Genomic DNA, 15,470 nt, shown 5'->3' on the forward strand with positions numbered 1-15,470 from the left:
TAAGCCTGGAAAATTTAGGTTAAAATTTGAGCATCTCAAAATGAGCTGTTCCAAGGCCCACTGGAGTTGCTAGTTCATACCAATTACACTCACACATTTGCTTTTAAAGCTCAAGCATAACATTGGCATTCCTCCAGGAGAAGCAGTTAACATATACAATTATGTGGGTGGTCTTGTAAAAAAAAATTCTTGTAAAAGAATGCAGACATAGTCTGGTTAGTAACTGTTTGAAGACCAGGAGATTTTCTGTGCTAAAATAGACCAGGTAAGTTCTTTGTTGTCATACAGTTTCAATGATGTAGTTTTTCCTTATCTTAGCTGTTGTGTTTGTCAGTGCTCCCTAAGTATTGCCTGCTATTGCACATTTATTTTCATTAAATAGTCCTTAAAAAAAATAGAAAGGGACAAATCAGAAATTTTGCACAGAGGGAAGATAATAAAAATTAAGCTATACTTTGGATCAATAATACAGTCTTCAGCAGCAGCTAATAAAGAAACAGTATGAAATCTTAATTTTAATCACATAATTATTTATATGTACCAAGGCACATATTTATTCAATAATAAATGTCCACTCAGGAAAAGCATAAAAATACACATGGAAAGGACTCCAGATGTTACCATCACTGTAAATCTGGAGGACTCTGCAATGAGGGGTAACAAGATCCATTGCTTCTGCTGATGTTGTCCTTGATTCAGTAATACCAACAAGAGAATTACAGTCTTTTTTGTTTGGTTCTTTAGTAGATAAATTACATTTTTTATCAGTTTAAAAGAATCTCTTTATAGATAAAAATTATGAACAGAGAGATAACAAAGAACAACCAGAGAAATTTTTAAATGGAAGAAAAAAAAAGATGAAGTTTCAATTAGGAAATATGTAATTTGTAACAATAATGGATATTTGATGTTTGAATACTTTAGGTTGTGTTTGTTTTAAACTCACCTTTTCATTGACAACTTCTCCAGTTTCATTCACCTGGGCTTTTGTATTCCCTTTAACAGGTTTACTCCATTCCACAAGAGGATCATGGAGAAAAGTCTTTAAGACACTAAATAAATAAAAAAATTAGAAAAGGATATGATACATAAAATACATTTAATTTCCAAAACACAAACACTGTCAGTAGTTAGTGCTGAATATTTCTACTGCTTTATACTGAGCTCCATGCCATGGTGAGAGTCAGCTGCAGGACAGGCCCATGCTGGAACTGGCACATTCCCCAGCAGTTACTGTTGCACACATTTACACTACAGCCAGCTTTGAGGAGTTTGCACAAAAGCAGCGGCCATACCTCATCAGAGGCTCCCTCTGATCTCGCATCAGCCTCAGGGTGACCTCGCAGGCTCTGCGGAACAGCCCCTCCGTGCCCATGGGGCCCATGCCGTTAACCATGTTGTGGGTGAGGCGGAAAGGAACGATCTCCGGGACTTCAAAAGTTTCTCCCTTTACATTGGGGAAAAAAGGGATGCCCTAAGTGTTTTAAGCATTATTAAAGAGCAACATTTGCTCTGGCTTTAGCTTTTTTCCTCCAGTTTGTCAGTGGCAGTTTTCTAGCTGGCAAGAGATGTTTGATCACAGTCCTACTCAGATAAGGGTAAATGACAGTGATTAAAAGGTAACATCCAAACAACCTCTTATCCTCTGTTTTAACACACTAATGCAGGGTATAAAATTTCATTCTTAAATATATATTTATGGTCTGTAGTCTCATTGCAAAATGCTAACTTTTATAATATGCAAGTTAGCTTAAAAACATTTTAAAAAATTGTTATATAGGACAATTTAGACTTACTAAAAAGAAACCAGAAGAAATAACCTAACAATATTTCTATCTCATGTATCAGAATTAAAAAGGCCACATGTCCCACACCAAAAACATCTTTCAACTGGAACACCAAATCTCCAAATCCCAATCTGGCCACAATTTCTGCTGTTTGTTTTACAGAACTGTTGCAATTTTTGTGCTGAATTTGTTTGAGAGAGAACAAGAAATTCTCCACAGCAGCAGAATTCTGAATGTAGCAATTACAGTTTTGTTTGGAGGGTGATAGTGGAGAGAGGAGAGTCACAAAATATGAACAGTCTAAAATTTGGGCTGTATCCACATCAGGTCATCAGATACTGGCTAAATCAAAAAGGTGGTTTTCATCGAATGCAGCACATAGAACTATCACATCCCAGGCTTTTTTGGGATATAAATAAAAGACAAAGTGAGACAAAGAACACAATGGATATGTTAAAGTAAAAACTTGAAAAAAACCTCGAGACAGCAGAAATTTATAACTTATATGCATACAATATACAGAGCACATTCAGCAAGTGGCATTTCTCACCTTGTTGAAAAGGCAGTTGAAATCCACGTGCACACACTCCCCAGTGAAGGAGTCAAACAAGATGTTCTCGCCGTGGCGGTCGCCCAGCCCCAGGATGTAGCCCACCATGGACATGACGGCAACGGAGCGGCAGTAGGCTGACCTGCTGTTGTACCTGGGAGACACAGCAGGCAGCTCTGAGGCACTGCTCACCTCTGCTGCCTCATCCTGGGCTGCCATTAACTCTTAGGGAAATACACAAACTGAATGTTCTTGAGCTGACCCAACCCAGTCACTCACCATGAAGTAGGGTCAGGAAATGTTCTAAGAAACCATTCATGAAAGAGAGGAGGGTGACGAGGCAAGAGGACTTCTTTGAACATTTTCAGCTTTTCAGCCAAAGGTGCTGACTTGGGAAGCATGTGCTGCCGCAGTTCTTTCCCAGTCATATAGATACCTGCAACAGACTTCCTCAGTTAGGCAGAAGAATCCCCAAATACAAAACCTTACATGTACTATTACAATATGATAATTTAAAGAAAATAAATGTCTCCGTAAAGTTGAAATAAATGATCAAATGAAAAATAATGTATAAACCATGTTGGTTGTGGGGTACAGGGAAGTTCTTCCCCAAACTTTTATTGCACTGATCAGAAAGCAGCTCTGTTAACAAGAAATTCAAAAGAAATCTGATATTTTCTCTGTAAAGCTGCTGTATTCCTAACCTTGATTCAATTGTATATTATCTTAATTATCTCACATAAATGTAACAGAAATGAAAAATAGCAAATCAAATCTAGAGAAAAAGTTCAAGTATTTTTTATTATTCAGTGCTGCACATCCCCATGCTGCTGAAACAATTTACATCACTGTATGTAGGAAAGTATTAAGATGCCTGTGGTATCAGTACTTGTAAGGAACTAGTTCATTCCAAGCTCCAACTCTCTTCCATTTAAGAGCAAAAGTCTACCACACATATGAATAATAATACATTGCTGATAGATAAAAATACATGTGACTACATCTTCCTAGAATTTAGCCTGACTTCTGCCATTTGCTTCATTTCCTTAAAAAGATACAAGCCCATTAAAAATATCTAAAAACTTTTACTATATTCTAATATATTTCTTTACCTTTTTCCTTATAAAGTTTTATCAGGATATTTCTTAGACCAGCAGTGTTATTCACCCACTCAATTATGCCACATTCATCATTTAATGGAATCACTGCGTAGGTGCGGATGTGGAGCTCTCGCCTACGGGACTCTGCATCTTTTCTTAAGCACTATTCACAAAAGGAAAATGAGATTAACACTGAACACAGATAGGATCAAAATGGATCTATAGCATTTACATTCTATCTATAACTACTTTCTAATCACACAATCTACAATTTACAAATCTAAGCTTCACAGTCTGCAGTAGGTCAAATGAAAGCAAAATGTGCATCTGTTCGCCAAAGTAAATTAAAAAAAAATGATTTTGCAATAAAATAGTCAAATTGTAAAACTTGTACATGGCTTAAATCCATTAAAAGCAGTATTTGAAATAAATCTTTTAGTGTTTCAGAGATGCTGTCATTTGCTTTAACCTCACAGAGGACATGGTACCTTAACCTTAAGTATATTGCTGAAAAACAAAACAGAAGTAAAATAAGAGGTATGACAACACTTAGGTATGAAAAAATTAATTTACCTCTGTTTTATAAAATATATTACAAATTACTAAACAAGAAATGCTAAGCTTGACAGCAGAAAGTCTGCAGATATTTATTTATTGTAATTGACCTGTCCTGTCTATTTTTGCTGGAATAAGCAATTGTTTTGGCAGAATATTGTAATTTCTTATTGTTTTCACAAGCCTGTAAGAAGTCATACAGTATCAATTGTTACTGTAGTTACAACTGATACTGTATGACTTCTTTTTGCCAAAGCTAATTTTTGGCTGGTTTTTTGCTAAAGCTAAATTGGCTTTTTTTGTTAAATAGCTCAGTGTTCTGTTCTGGTCAGTAAGTATAATGCACCTGATTGTCTCATTCATCTAACCTTATTAATAAGGGAGTTGAATTCCATGAGCCGACAGTCTTTTCTCAGATCATCTTTTGGCTTGCACATCATAATGTAGGATTTCCCATCTGAACCTTTCAAGGTGATCTTTTTTGGCTTTTGAAGCGAGGCAAGAATTTCTACCTAAAGAAAAAAGAACTTTTTTAGTAACATCTGTACCAGATTACCCAAAATAAAGTGTGTAATTGTAATAAACCACTGTAACCAACTGTGTTAGCACTTCCATGCTGCTGCAGCACATTAACCTCAGACCAAATCTTTATCTGATGCCAAGGGGCCACAGCTCCCTCAGGCTGCTGTGGCAGAAGCCACTCAGCTTCCACAGAAGTAATTATGGAATTTCCTACTTCCTCCTCCCATTTCTAGAGAACAGAGATGTATTTGCAGCTATGTTTGTTGAACTTGAAGTGAAAAAGCAGGTGACAGTTAGAGCCTTACCGCATCATCAAAGCCTGCAATGTAGGCCCAGCAGCCAGGGAAAGGGTCATGGTTAGCATGGGTACCAGGAATTGAGGGAAGAGTTGGTATCATTACAGACTGCAAGGGAATGAGAATTTCACTGAAGGTGGACTCTTCTACTAATCTTTTCAGTGTTTTGAAATGAATACTCATGCTTAATGTTGAGTTGTTTCCATCAACCTTGGAAAAAAAGATGACCAAAGTTAGAAATAACCTTTAAAGTTAACAAACACTTAAAATAATACTGCTCTTTCATATTAACTAATAAATGGACTAGAATAATAAATGCTGATTGTAATAAGAACAGCAAGCTACATTTCAAATTAAATAATCAAGAAGTAAGTATATCTGGCTGATATGACAAACATTTTTCACTTTGAATGTAAATACAGAATAATGAAAGAATTCATTTACTTCTACCTTCATTATCAAGTTGATTTGTTCATAAAAGTACAACCACCGTATTTTTACAATAAACCCCTGAAAATTAATGGGCATGAATGATATGTGAAAGTACAAAACAGTGTGAAGTCCATGCACTGTTAAACAAGCCATTACGTACTGAAAGATTTTATAGTGTGTTCAATTAGAGCTATTTTAAATGTTTTACAATTTTGTGCATTTTCTGCTAAGCATTATGAATTAATAATGATTATTATTGGTATATTATTATTTGTGTAATAAATTATGATATGATTATGAATTGGCTAATGAAAGCAATCAGAAGCAGCTTTTGCATGACATTCTTGACTAATCCCCCAACATGCAGCCATTTGTTTGTTTCTCTGGGTACCGGTTTGTTGCACAGTTCCAGCAGCTTGTCTGTAAGGCGTGTGGCATCTCCAACAAATTTTGCTAAAGATTCCTTCATGTGAATGGCTTTGTTTAGAATTTCCTTACATCTATTGACTCTCATAGGGTAAGAGGACTGAAAAAAAAGCAAAGTTAAAATTTATTAAACAAAGATTTGAAGAATCCCCCCCCCAGTAATTAATATTCTTTCCATATTGCTTATCATATTTCATGTCTGGAAAAGGATTAAAATGGAAAAGTTTCAATTGAAAAGCTGAAGTGGTACTGTTGGGTGTGTGGGGGTTACTTCTGAAACCATTCTTGGGAGTCATACAACATAAAGGCCAATATTCAAGAATATGTCAGTGTGTTCTGAATGTTATTTCACCATCCTCAAGATAGCATGCAGCCCACTTGCCAGTCTGCTTTGGAATGACCTTACTGCTAAGTAATTACTTGTAATTACAGCTATCTACTAAGTTGATTCTTTGATTATAGGACTGAAAGTACTGTAACACAATTTTTAAATGCAACAAAATCTGTTGCCCATAACTACACAATTCATCAGCTATTTGTTATTCAAATTTCCTTTCCTAATACACCATACAAGTTTGGATGCATATTAGCATTCCAAATTGGAACATTTAAACTGTAATATCTGAATTAAGACTGCAATAAAATAATTGGCAGTGATGGCACTGATACAACACTGTATCATAACAAATGAGCCTCTCAAATTCTTCTTATCAGCTTAGAGTAAAATGGGTTATATTTACATTTCTGAGAAAAACAGTTTTGTGAACTTAATCAAGGTGTAGCTATACATATCAAGGTACCTTGGACACAGCAGTCATCATCCACATTGCTTGCTGTGGATAGGCTAAGAACACCTTAGCAACAATCACCATCAGAACTGCAAAGACTTCATCATGAGAATGGCAGATTCGGGAGATGAGCTGAGAAAAGGCTGTCAGGAACTGGTAAGGTGCCAGGTGATTTGTGTGCTCTGTAATCACCTTGTTTATTTTAGCCAGATCATTTTTCATTTGAACACGTTCTGAACGACCTGCTGAAAAATGAAAAGAAAAGACATTATTCCTGGTTCTCCCCACTGGAAATGCAAAGTCATTTAAATCAAGGCTACAGAATAATATTTTGTTGGCAATTTCATAAGCCAAAAAAAATTGAAGGCAACTAAAAAGTTCCAACTGTAAAATTCTTTTTAACACAGCATACAGTGACTGAATACATATGCTATTTAACTAAGCAGAATACCAGGAAATTAAATCTCCTCACACTCCTAAAATGACTTCTCTAAAATTATACGGTGGCATAGAACAGACTAAAACCACTCCATGTATTTGCCTTTTAAAAGGATTCCAATGTTCTTTAGTGGAGAGGAAATGAAGAAAAGTCTTTCCATGGGATGAAATTAGCACATCTGCTCCTATCTCCACCCCTGTCCCTGAGGAGCCAGCTTGAGTTTCACACAGAGTGCAGGATCTGATGTGCCTGCAGCCAACAGTGGACCTAAGTGTGTAGAATGAGGACAAGATCAAGGAGCACACCTGTCTGCTTCACTCCACACCTGCAAGCAGTATTTGCAATTTTCATTTGTACCAGAATCTCCCACATAATGTGCATCTGTGGTGTTAGTTTCTCATGCCTTCATGCTGCTGCCTAAAAGGTTTTTTTCCCTTTGTTACAGTAAAATGAGGTGGAAAAATTCAGTAAAATTCCTTCAAAGACTGGAACCAAAACAAATTGAAAAAAAAACGTCCAAGGCCTAACACTTTACTGTACTAAGTGCATACAAAACTGTTACTAACCAATCATGAGGCACCTTAAAAGTGGTGACCAGGGCCATGCAACGATTTTGCCCCTGTCTAATGCCTTCAGTTACCCAAGGAGCAATGTTGTCTCACTATATACTTGAGAAAAATTCTGGAAGATTTACTTAAAATAATTAATACTCTTCTGCATATTAACATCCTGTATTTTACAAGAACAGTAGTACTTTCTTGTTTCCATATAACCTCAGGCAATAAATCTAAACAAAAAACTGTAAATCTACTTCACCATTCTTTCAATACTCTATTCAAAAGAATGACATGGGAACTATGCACTGGGAAAAAATGTTCTACCTTTATCACATTCATAAGCTTTTGCTCCAAAGTCCAGCCATAAAGACAGCATTCTTGGCATTGACTGATAAATGAATTGGTTTCCATACTGTAGGGACCTGTGATTAAATGTTTAAATCAAAGAATGATATATATTAGAAGTAATACAAATTTTACATTCTCATTTGTTTAATATTCCATTCTAATTTTAGAAATTGATGTCAGCATTTTAATGCATCTGCAACAACCAAAAATATACAAAGGGGGTTTTTTTATTACTCAAAACCACAGATTAAATAATTAACTTTCTGACAAAAGACACAATTGGTTGGTCAGAAGTAAAATGAATTATGTATGAAAACAAAAAGGGAGGATGTAGTACTTTGTTTTACAATAGTGCAGAAAAATTGGAGTCAGTCTGAATTGGTGAAAGACAATATATTCCTCCAGAAATGTTTTTTTTCCCAGTATAATTGTCATCCTTTTACAGAAAGCAAGCCAAGTTCCCCTCTAACCTCCCAAAGTGATGAACTATGTATCTAATCAGATCTCCTTGTTTTTCCATCTTGTTGTCAGTTACCATCGGCATTAATTTATCATAGTATTTTGCAAGATAAAAATGTCCATCTTCCCATTCTGGTAAGAAAACTGTAACATCCTGCAACATCAAAATGAGACAATTACTTCTGAGAGGATGCTAACTTAAAAATAATAAATAAAAATAAATCTTTTCAAGAAACAATCTTGTATTAGTTATGTTGTGCAGAGTACATGCAAAATAGTTATTGTTAACCCTGTAACTCCAAAATTCTATTTTTGCCTCAAGATAATTGCCTCTACAAACCAGAAGTCCATTTTCAAAATACATTTAGGTTTTGGAGACAGACAATTCAAGAAAAGAGATTCCTGAATTAGGAAGGATCATACTTTCTTTAAAATCAGGTTCCTGATCCTAATAACTCAGTACTGGGTTTCTCAGAGCTTTTTGAAAAGTGAAACAGTATGATGTTAAGAGTTGGACTCTATCATCTTCCTGACTTATGATTCCATATTTTACACATTTCTCTTTTCCTTCTAAATCATGATGTTTGAAAGAAAAACAAAAAATTGTGTGACATATTTTAGAAAAGAAGTAATTGGTGAGAGGGACATCCCTTATCTAATAACACTGGCTTCTTTCCTGTGCCAATACTTAGCAGAGAGTACTGAGTGTTAGTGTTCTCATGGAATCCACTGAAATTTCAATTGTTTATATTATTTCAACCTACGTTTCATTTGATATATTTACATTTTTCTCTAAATGACTTTTACAGAAGTGTGTTATCTAGTAAGACAGCAGTAACTCTTAGCAGTATCAAATACCAAAACTTGGACAGGAGACACGCTGCTTTTAAGAAAGCATAAACATCTGCATCTCCTACTGTTTTAGAAGGCAATATTAATCAATGCCAAAAAGTGTTTCACAGGCATCACAAGATGAAGCATGCAGTGCTGTGTTGTTTAAGAAGATTATACCAGTTGTCCCTTTTCCTAGTTCTTCAGAGACTGGAAGCACATTTAAATCACACTTACAAGTCACTACCAGAGAGAGAAATAACACTGAAGAGTAGTGCAATGGATCACCAAGTCAACTCTGAGTATTTGGAGTAGTCCATTTTAGTGAGGAATTCTAATCTGTGCAAGCATGAGAAAAAAGCCATACTTCTGTAACTTGTTTATTTAAAAAAAATTATATGAACTGTAGTCTTCCCTGTACTCATGTGTTACATTAAACCTGGTTATGACAGGTAAATTTTAAAAAGAAGAATTGCTTCCCTCCTACAATGGATGCACTGTTTAAAAATCCCATCTATGTTATACTTGTCTGACACTATGAGGAGCAGAACAGCAGCTTACTAAAGGAATACATTATTATTCAAAGCTCCTGCCTTGTTAACAGTAGTATTCTACATTACCTTATACTTTTTCATGACTGCATTGCTTTCAAAGTTAGCAGTTTCTTCCATAAATCTGCCCACCAGCAGCATTGCCCGACCATGGATGAGCTGATTTTTGCTACTGCAGGGTGCTTTATTTTCAGGGAAGCACAACTCAACTCCCTTCTGGAGAACAATTAGTGCTTCATGAACTTCACCCTATGGGAAAGACAAAAACCATTTTATATACTTTAAATAAGAGAGATGCAAAACTTCCCTCTAAGAGTTGCTTTAAGGCAAAGCTGTGTCCCCAAACGTCTTCTAGGCCATTCTGGCTGTGGTAACTGAATATTACTAACTTCAAATGCTTCCTGTATTCTTTGTTATCTCAGCATTGTTGTGCCTTTAGGTGTAACATAATTATTTCTATCATGTTTGCTGCCTACTTGCTGCTATTAGTTAAAAGGATGCAAATTAAGAAGAGGTGTACTATTAAAATAATGTAAATTTTCCAGGTAATCCACCAGTGTTATACAAGGGTGCCAGGAAGGTCAGTGGATACAGAACAGGGCTGACCAGCACCTGGAGATCAGCTGCAATGTGCTGATAGTCCCAGCTGACATATCTTGTTTTACACATGTTGATTGTGTGCCTTTTTTTCTTGAAGAAAATTAAAAATATTATATTCTTGCATGTAGAAAACGAAATTCCATTTTTGTTTTCCTTACCTTGGACCAGAGCCACTTTGCTCTTTCTACATAAAGTTCTGAGAGGGTTGATTCCCCAGCATTGAGCAGAGCATTATAGGCAGTCTGGTGATGCCCAGCTTTCCTTGCAACTCTGGCACTCTGGAGCCAACACTGTCCAACAAGCTCACTGTAATCTTGGCTGCAGGGACATTTTTGCAAAAAATAAAACATTTTTATTTTGAATGCTACTTTAAAATCTGAAGTAAAAATCAATGTGTTGAAACACAAGTTAAATTTCTCATGAAATTATATGCTACCTAATGATAATTTAAAACTATTTTAATACATTTGTTTCACCTTTTTTTCCATTTAGGCCTAGAAATAAATACACTTTCTCCCTGTTTCTTGCTTCTCTTGCCTTTAGACACTGCTTCTCCTCCTTATTTTGAAGGTACATAATATTGGAGGACTGCTTTTGTCTAGAACAAATTTCCTGAGTTTTATTTTCTCTCTTCTAACATATATATGGAAACCCAGAGTATCACTGAGCATACAACACAGACAAGAAACAGTCATGTCCTCACCTTTTACTGAGACTAAGCAAAGCCCTTCTCAGTGCTAAAATGGGTTCTTTTGCTCTGTAAGAGTTTTGGGTCATTTCAATCCGAGCACACCAGTTCAGGGAATCTCTGCTGTGGTCACCATCTGCTTGCTGAAACATTGGCCCAATACTGTGTTCCAGCTCACACAGCATATGCAACCTGTGTTAGCAAAATAAAGGCATGAAATTGGTGAGAACTGATTGCTTGTTTGAGATACATGCAAATCTTACAACGTTTTTGCAATTTTCTGTCTAAAATTTGGTCCTGTAAATAATGTCACCCAGTAGGATTTATTCTGAAAAGCAAAAATGCAGCAAAAGCAAGCACACAAAATCCAGGATTTATAAATGGATTCATTTTTTCCTCAATATTTCTTTGTCAAGCTGCTGAACATAGAGACAATGTAGATCACCCAGAGAGGAAGTCAATCTTTAGATAGAGTACTTCTATCTATTACTTTCAGCAACAATTCTTCAGAAAATCTGACATTTTCAACAAATCCCATTTTAAAAGCAATATACTTTTACTTAAAGTGAAGTTATTCCATTTATTTAAAAATACCATTACTGTGAATATCTGTCCCTGTAAAGATGGAAAGCTGAGTGGTTGTAAAAGTTCTCACTTTTAGAGAAGTGGCAGAGAGAAGTGGCTACAAATGTGCATGTGACAGAGAAAAAGTGATCCTTGAAAGGCTCCCAAGTAGCCTGGATCAGCGCCTAAAGGAAACTACTTTGAAACACTTCTTTCTCAATCCCCAAACTTCATTTCCCAAACAACACTGCAGAAATTACCAATAGAAAGAGAATTAAGAAGTAACTAAAACATGCACTTCAACTGGCTTCAGCCAATATCTTGCCATAAGGATGCATTTACAGTGCAGAGGAAGTATTAAGTCTTTTTTTCAAAAAGGCTACTCACTTTTTAGTCTACTGCAGCCAAATTAAAAGTTAAATAAGAAAGAAAAGGGATGGGGTATAATTCTTACTGCTCTTTCTTGATAAAAAAGTGTTTTTCAGCCTCCATACAGATCAAAAGCAATGCTCTTAAGTTAATGGAGTTACTGGCCTATTTGTACTACTCCAAGCATGGAATTAAATTGCTGGTTTTTATTACCTGATGTTTACATTTGCTTGCTAGCTGATTTGGAAAGACCATACCACATAGTTTTATTTGGAATGTTTTTCATGGAGGATAAATATAAATTCATAATTAATCAAAGGTTTTCAGTTAGATGAATATAAAAAAAAGGTGACAAAAAATGTACCATTTACTGTAGAAATGCAAAATTCTTGCTGCTGCATACTTGATTACATGGTTTGTGAATTTAAAAATAGTGCCATGAAAATGAGAAACCTGATAATGTGTTCATATCCTCGCTGATAGGATCCTCTTTCAAAGCTTGCTGCTGAGAGGGGCACAATCTGCTCTGCTCGAACAACCTTGAGCGTCTCGTAAAAAGCTGCTTCATTTTTCTTCTTGGCTGATAACAACAAATGTCCCAGTCTGACACTCCAAGTAGTGGACTTCACATCTTTGGGGAGAAAAAGAAGACTCTGCTTCTTTAAGCAGCTTAACCTGAACATGCTAATTTGTCTTAACATGCTACTGGAAAAATAACTTTTGCTCAGAAGTAATTGCATGTTATTAACACTGTATAATTCAACTCCACAATCCACCCAGCCAGACAGACTTGAAGATGCACACACTCGAAACTTCTGCTCAAAAACTACACAGGTTACAATCAAATTCAGTTACAAAATCCAGAGCACAGTCAGAACCAACCTTTCTACCAGTGAAATCCAAACCAAATGATAGTAGCTGCCCCTTGATTCAAAATGATTAAACTAAAACATACAATTGTTCAGAAAGGCAATGAAGTATGAATACTTTTATGTAATGATAGCTTACCTGAAGCCAAATAATTTTCCAGTAAATCCCATTGTGATAGTTTCCAGGCTGCTTCCACTCTGTAAGTATTCAACTCTGAAATCCATTCAGACCTATTAAAGAAAACAAAGGCCATACAATTTTGTGCTGTCTCCTCTCAGTATGTTAATCCTACATTACATTAGCAAGTGTTCTTTACATAAAACTTCTCTTACTTGAAAAGAGGCAAGATAAGCTTGCTTCTAAAGAAAGTCAGTAAAACCAAAGGACATGCACTGATAACAAATAAGATCTGTACAACATGATCCCACAAATGCAACCTCCAAAGAGTGCATTTAACTTCTGTGGTACATCAAAAACTACCAGCTTTTAATCTATCTACCTATTAGACTACAGAATACCAATGGAATCAGTGACATAGGAAACAATGCAAAAATCCTATCTAAGAAATTAAAGCACATACCAACACTGCTCACAAAGCAGACAAGAACTATGAAAATTTCTGGACTTCCTGAAATAACTAATTTATAGATAAAGCACTCAAAGTTTTCTACCTTCACACTGCTAATTCAATTATGTTTAATAAGCCTCAAATATTTGATAATGAGCAGAAATGGCTACTGAGGCAGAGATTTATACCAGAGCTTCATATTATTCAAATGAAGTGTGTATTAGATGCTTACAGTACCTGTTTGCAAGCACTCCATTGACCTGAGTTATTACAGCAGATAACTGACCAAGGCCTAACATGGACTTCACTGCACCATGATAGTGAATGATCTAGAAAGAGGAAAAAAAACCCCAAAACAACAAATGAAAACCCTATATACACATTAATTAAACTCATGGCAGTCTGAAGGAAGAAATATGCTCATTTGGGTGCTTTTAGAATATGAAAAGGCATAACTAATTGCACCATAAGATAAATGAACATTCAAAAAATCCAGTAAGAGATTTGTTTCGGTTCGTAAGCCACCTCCAACAGCAATAATTATTTAGCAACTGGCACAATAAACACTTAGATTCCTATGTTACTTAAATATTCTGAAGAAGTTTTTTTGCCTCAGTCATCTGTGAGCTAGAAAGATTAAAAATAATAATGATATTTAATAAAAAAGAGAAATAAGGTTTTTATTTACCTGATCAGGTTCCAGTTGGATAGCCCTATCATAGCAGGCTGTTGCATCTCTCAACAAGCCAATACTTTCATGCTCAAGGATTTGTTCTTTGAGAGATGGCTCTGCCTTCCGAATGGCGCTCACCCCAGCCACTCCATCTGGCTCGTGCATAGCAGCATACAATTTCTGTACACAAACAGAATTGGATGTGGCCATTAAAAACACTCAGGTACTTCACTGATAACCTGCAGAATCACAGAACTCCTTAAACATGGAGCACACACTACTCTGGAGGATTCACTGGCAATAAATTTTCATCGAATATGTAAGTTTTGCAAGGCTCCTTCCAAAGTTGAGCCCTACTTCTTAATATTTAATAAATAATATTTATGATCTCATGGTATTGATAGACTACTACATGAACTTACCTGAAGCCATCTGTATAAAGAGCAAAATAAATATCCTATTATTACATGATATCATAAAGATGATTACTTTTGGTGAAGAAGCAATATATTACATTGTATGAGATTTGAAGTGTCACTGACAAATATAAACAATAGGGAACCACAAACAGGATCATCCCACAGGTTAAAATACTTCTTAAAAATAATTTCTATGATTTGCAATACCTTTAGCATTAGCTCTTTTTCTACTTTAGAATAAGCCACTTGGAATTTCCTCCAACGTACTTGTGGGGTTTTTTTTGTTATTATAGTTGGCTGTATTTTCTGACAAAAGGCACAGAGCCAACTTCAAAGCAATAAATGCTATCCTATCAACAAACCCACATTTAATTATTTTCAGGAATTTGCACTCTTTTATTATACAATAGAAAGCTATTAATTCCTTTTCATATAAGAAACATGCCAAGCAAGAGAACATACTAAATATTGCTGAAACACAGATGACTAAACACTTGTGTTTAACAAGTGCACAAATAAATCTTTTCTTCTTCCCATCAAAAAGAAGAATTTCACCGAGCTTTATTTATCATACACATGTTCATCGTAAAATAAAAAACATAAACCAAAAAGAACTTCAGAACCTGAAGAAATCCAAGATGTTCCTGAATATTTTGTTTCTTCTCTGTTATAAATGATTCAAAGTGCATCACAGCCCTGGTGTAAGCCTTGGAACGAAAGGAGGCTACAGCCAGTGTGTCCTGGGGAATGAGGTCTAGAAAACGTGTCACATTTTGATATTCTCCATAGTCCTCACTTGATGCTGTTGAAAAAAAGACATATTAACAAGTTTGTCAACTGAGGTTTCATTTATAAGAATCACCTTATGCATCAAAATTCAATTAACTCATTTAACAATTTAGTGAGATAATTGTACTAATTAAAGAACACTGCTTTCTCTTCTGTCAATAAGAATTCATTTAAAACAATTCTGGTGAACTTTCTGCATCTTGCAAGGCAGTACAGAACATTATGTAATATTACATACATAATATTATATTCAGTTAAACAGAATGTTTAGAAAACTCAAAAACTTCAC

The 15,470-nt window shown here is 35.5% G+C and overlaps 1 protein-coding gene across 1 annotated transcript in view; it reads right to left on the minus strand.

The window, feature by feature from the left end:
- ATR (ATR serine/threonine kinase) overlaps positions 1–15,470 on the minus strand; it is a 38,934-nt gene that overhangs the window by 919 nt on the left and 22,545 nt on the right. The window contains exons 28-46 of the mRNA XM_054282447.1: positions 15,016–15,194; positions 13,989–14,153; positions 13,538–13,629; positions 12,871–12,962; positions 12,316–12,493; positions 10,945–11,121; positions 10,400–10,559; positions 9,711–9,890; positions 8,271–8,413; positions 7,777–7,874; positions 6,469–6,701; positions 5,634–5,768; positions 4,820–5,020; positions 4,361–4,504; positions 3,450–3,600; positions 2,617–2,773; positions 2,338–2,491; positions 1,296–1,447; positions 947–1,052 (exon numbers count right to left, since the gene is read on the minus strand). Coding sequence (XP_054138422.1) covers positions 947–1,052; positions 1,296–1,447; positions 2,338–2,491; positions 2,617–2,773; positions 3,450–3,600; positions 4,361–4,504; positions 4,820–5,020; positions 5,634–5,768; positions 6,469–6,701; positions 7,777–7,874; positions 8,271–8,413; positions 9,711–9,890; positions 10,400–10,559; positions 10,945–11,121; positions 12,316–12,493; positions 12,871–12,962; positions 13,538–13,629; positions 13,989–14,153; positions 15,016–15,194 — 2,897 coding nt within the window. The remainder of the gene's footprint in view (positions 1–946; positions 1,053–1,295; positions 1,448–2,337; positions 2,492–2,616; positions 2,774–3,449; positions 3,601–4,360; positions 4,505–4,819; positions 5,021–5,633; positions 5,769–6,468; positions 6,702–7,776; positions 7,875–8,270; positions 8,414–9,710; positions 9,891–10,399; positions 10,560–10,944; positions 11,122–12,315; positions 12,494–12,870; positions 12,963–13,537; positions 13,630–13,988; positions 14,154–15,015; positions 15,195–15,470) is intronic.

This window comes from Melozone crissalis, unplaced genomic scaffold, assembly GCF_028551555.1.
Source record: "Melozone crissalis strain CALT ecotype California unplaced genomic scaffold, PUWL_Pcris_2 ptg000034l_1, whole genome shotgun sequence".
NCBI lineage: Eukaryota > Metazoa > Chordata > Aves > Passeriformes > Passerellidae > Melozone > Melozone crissalis.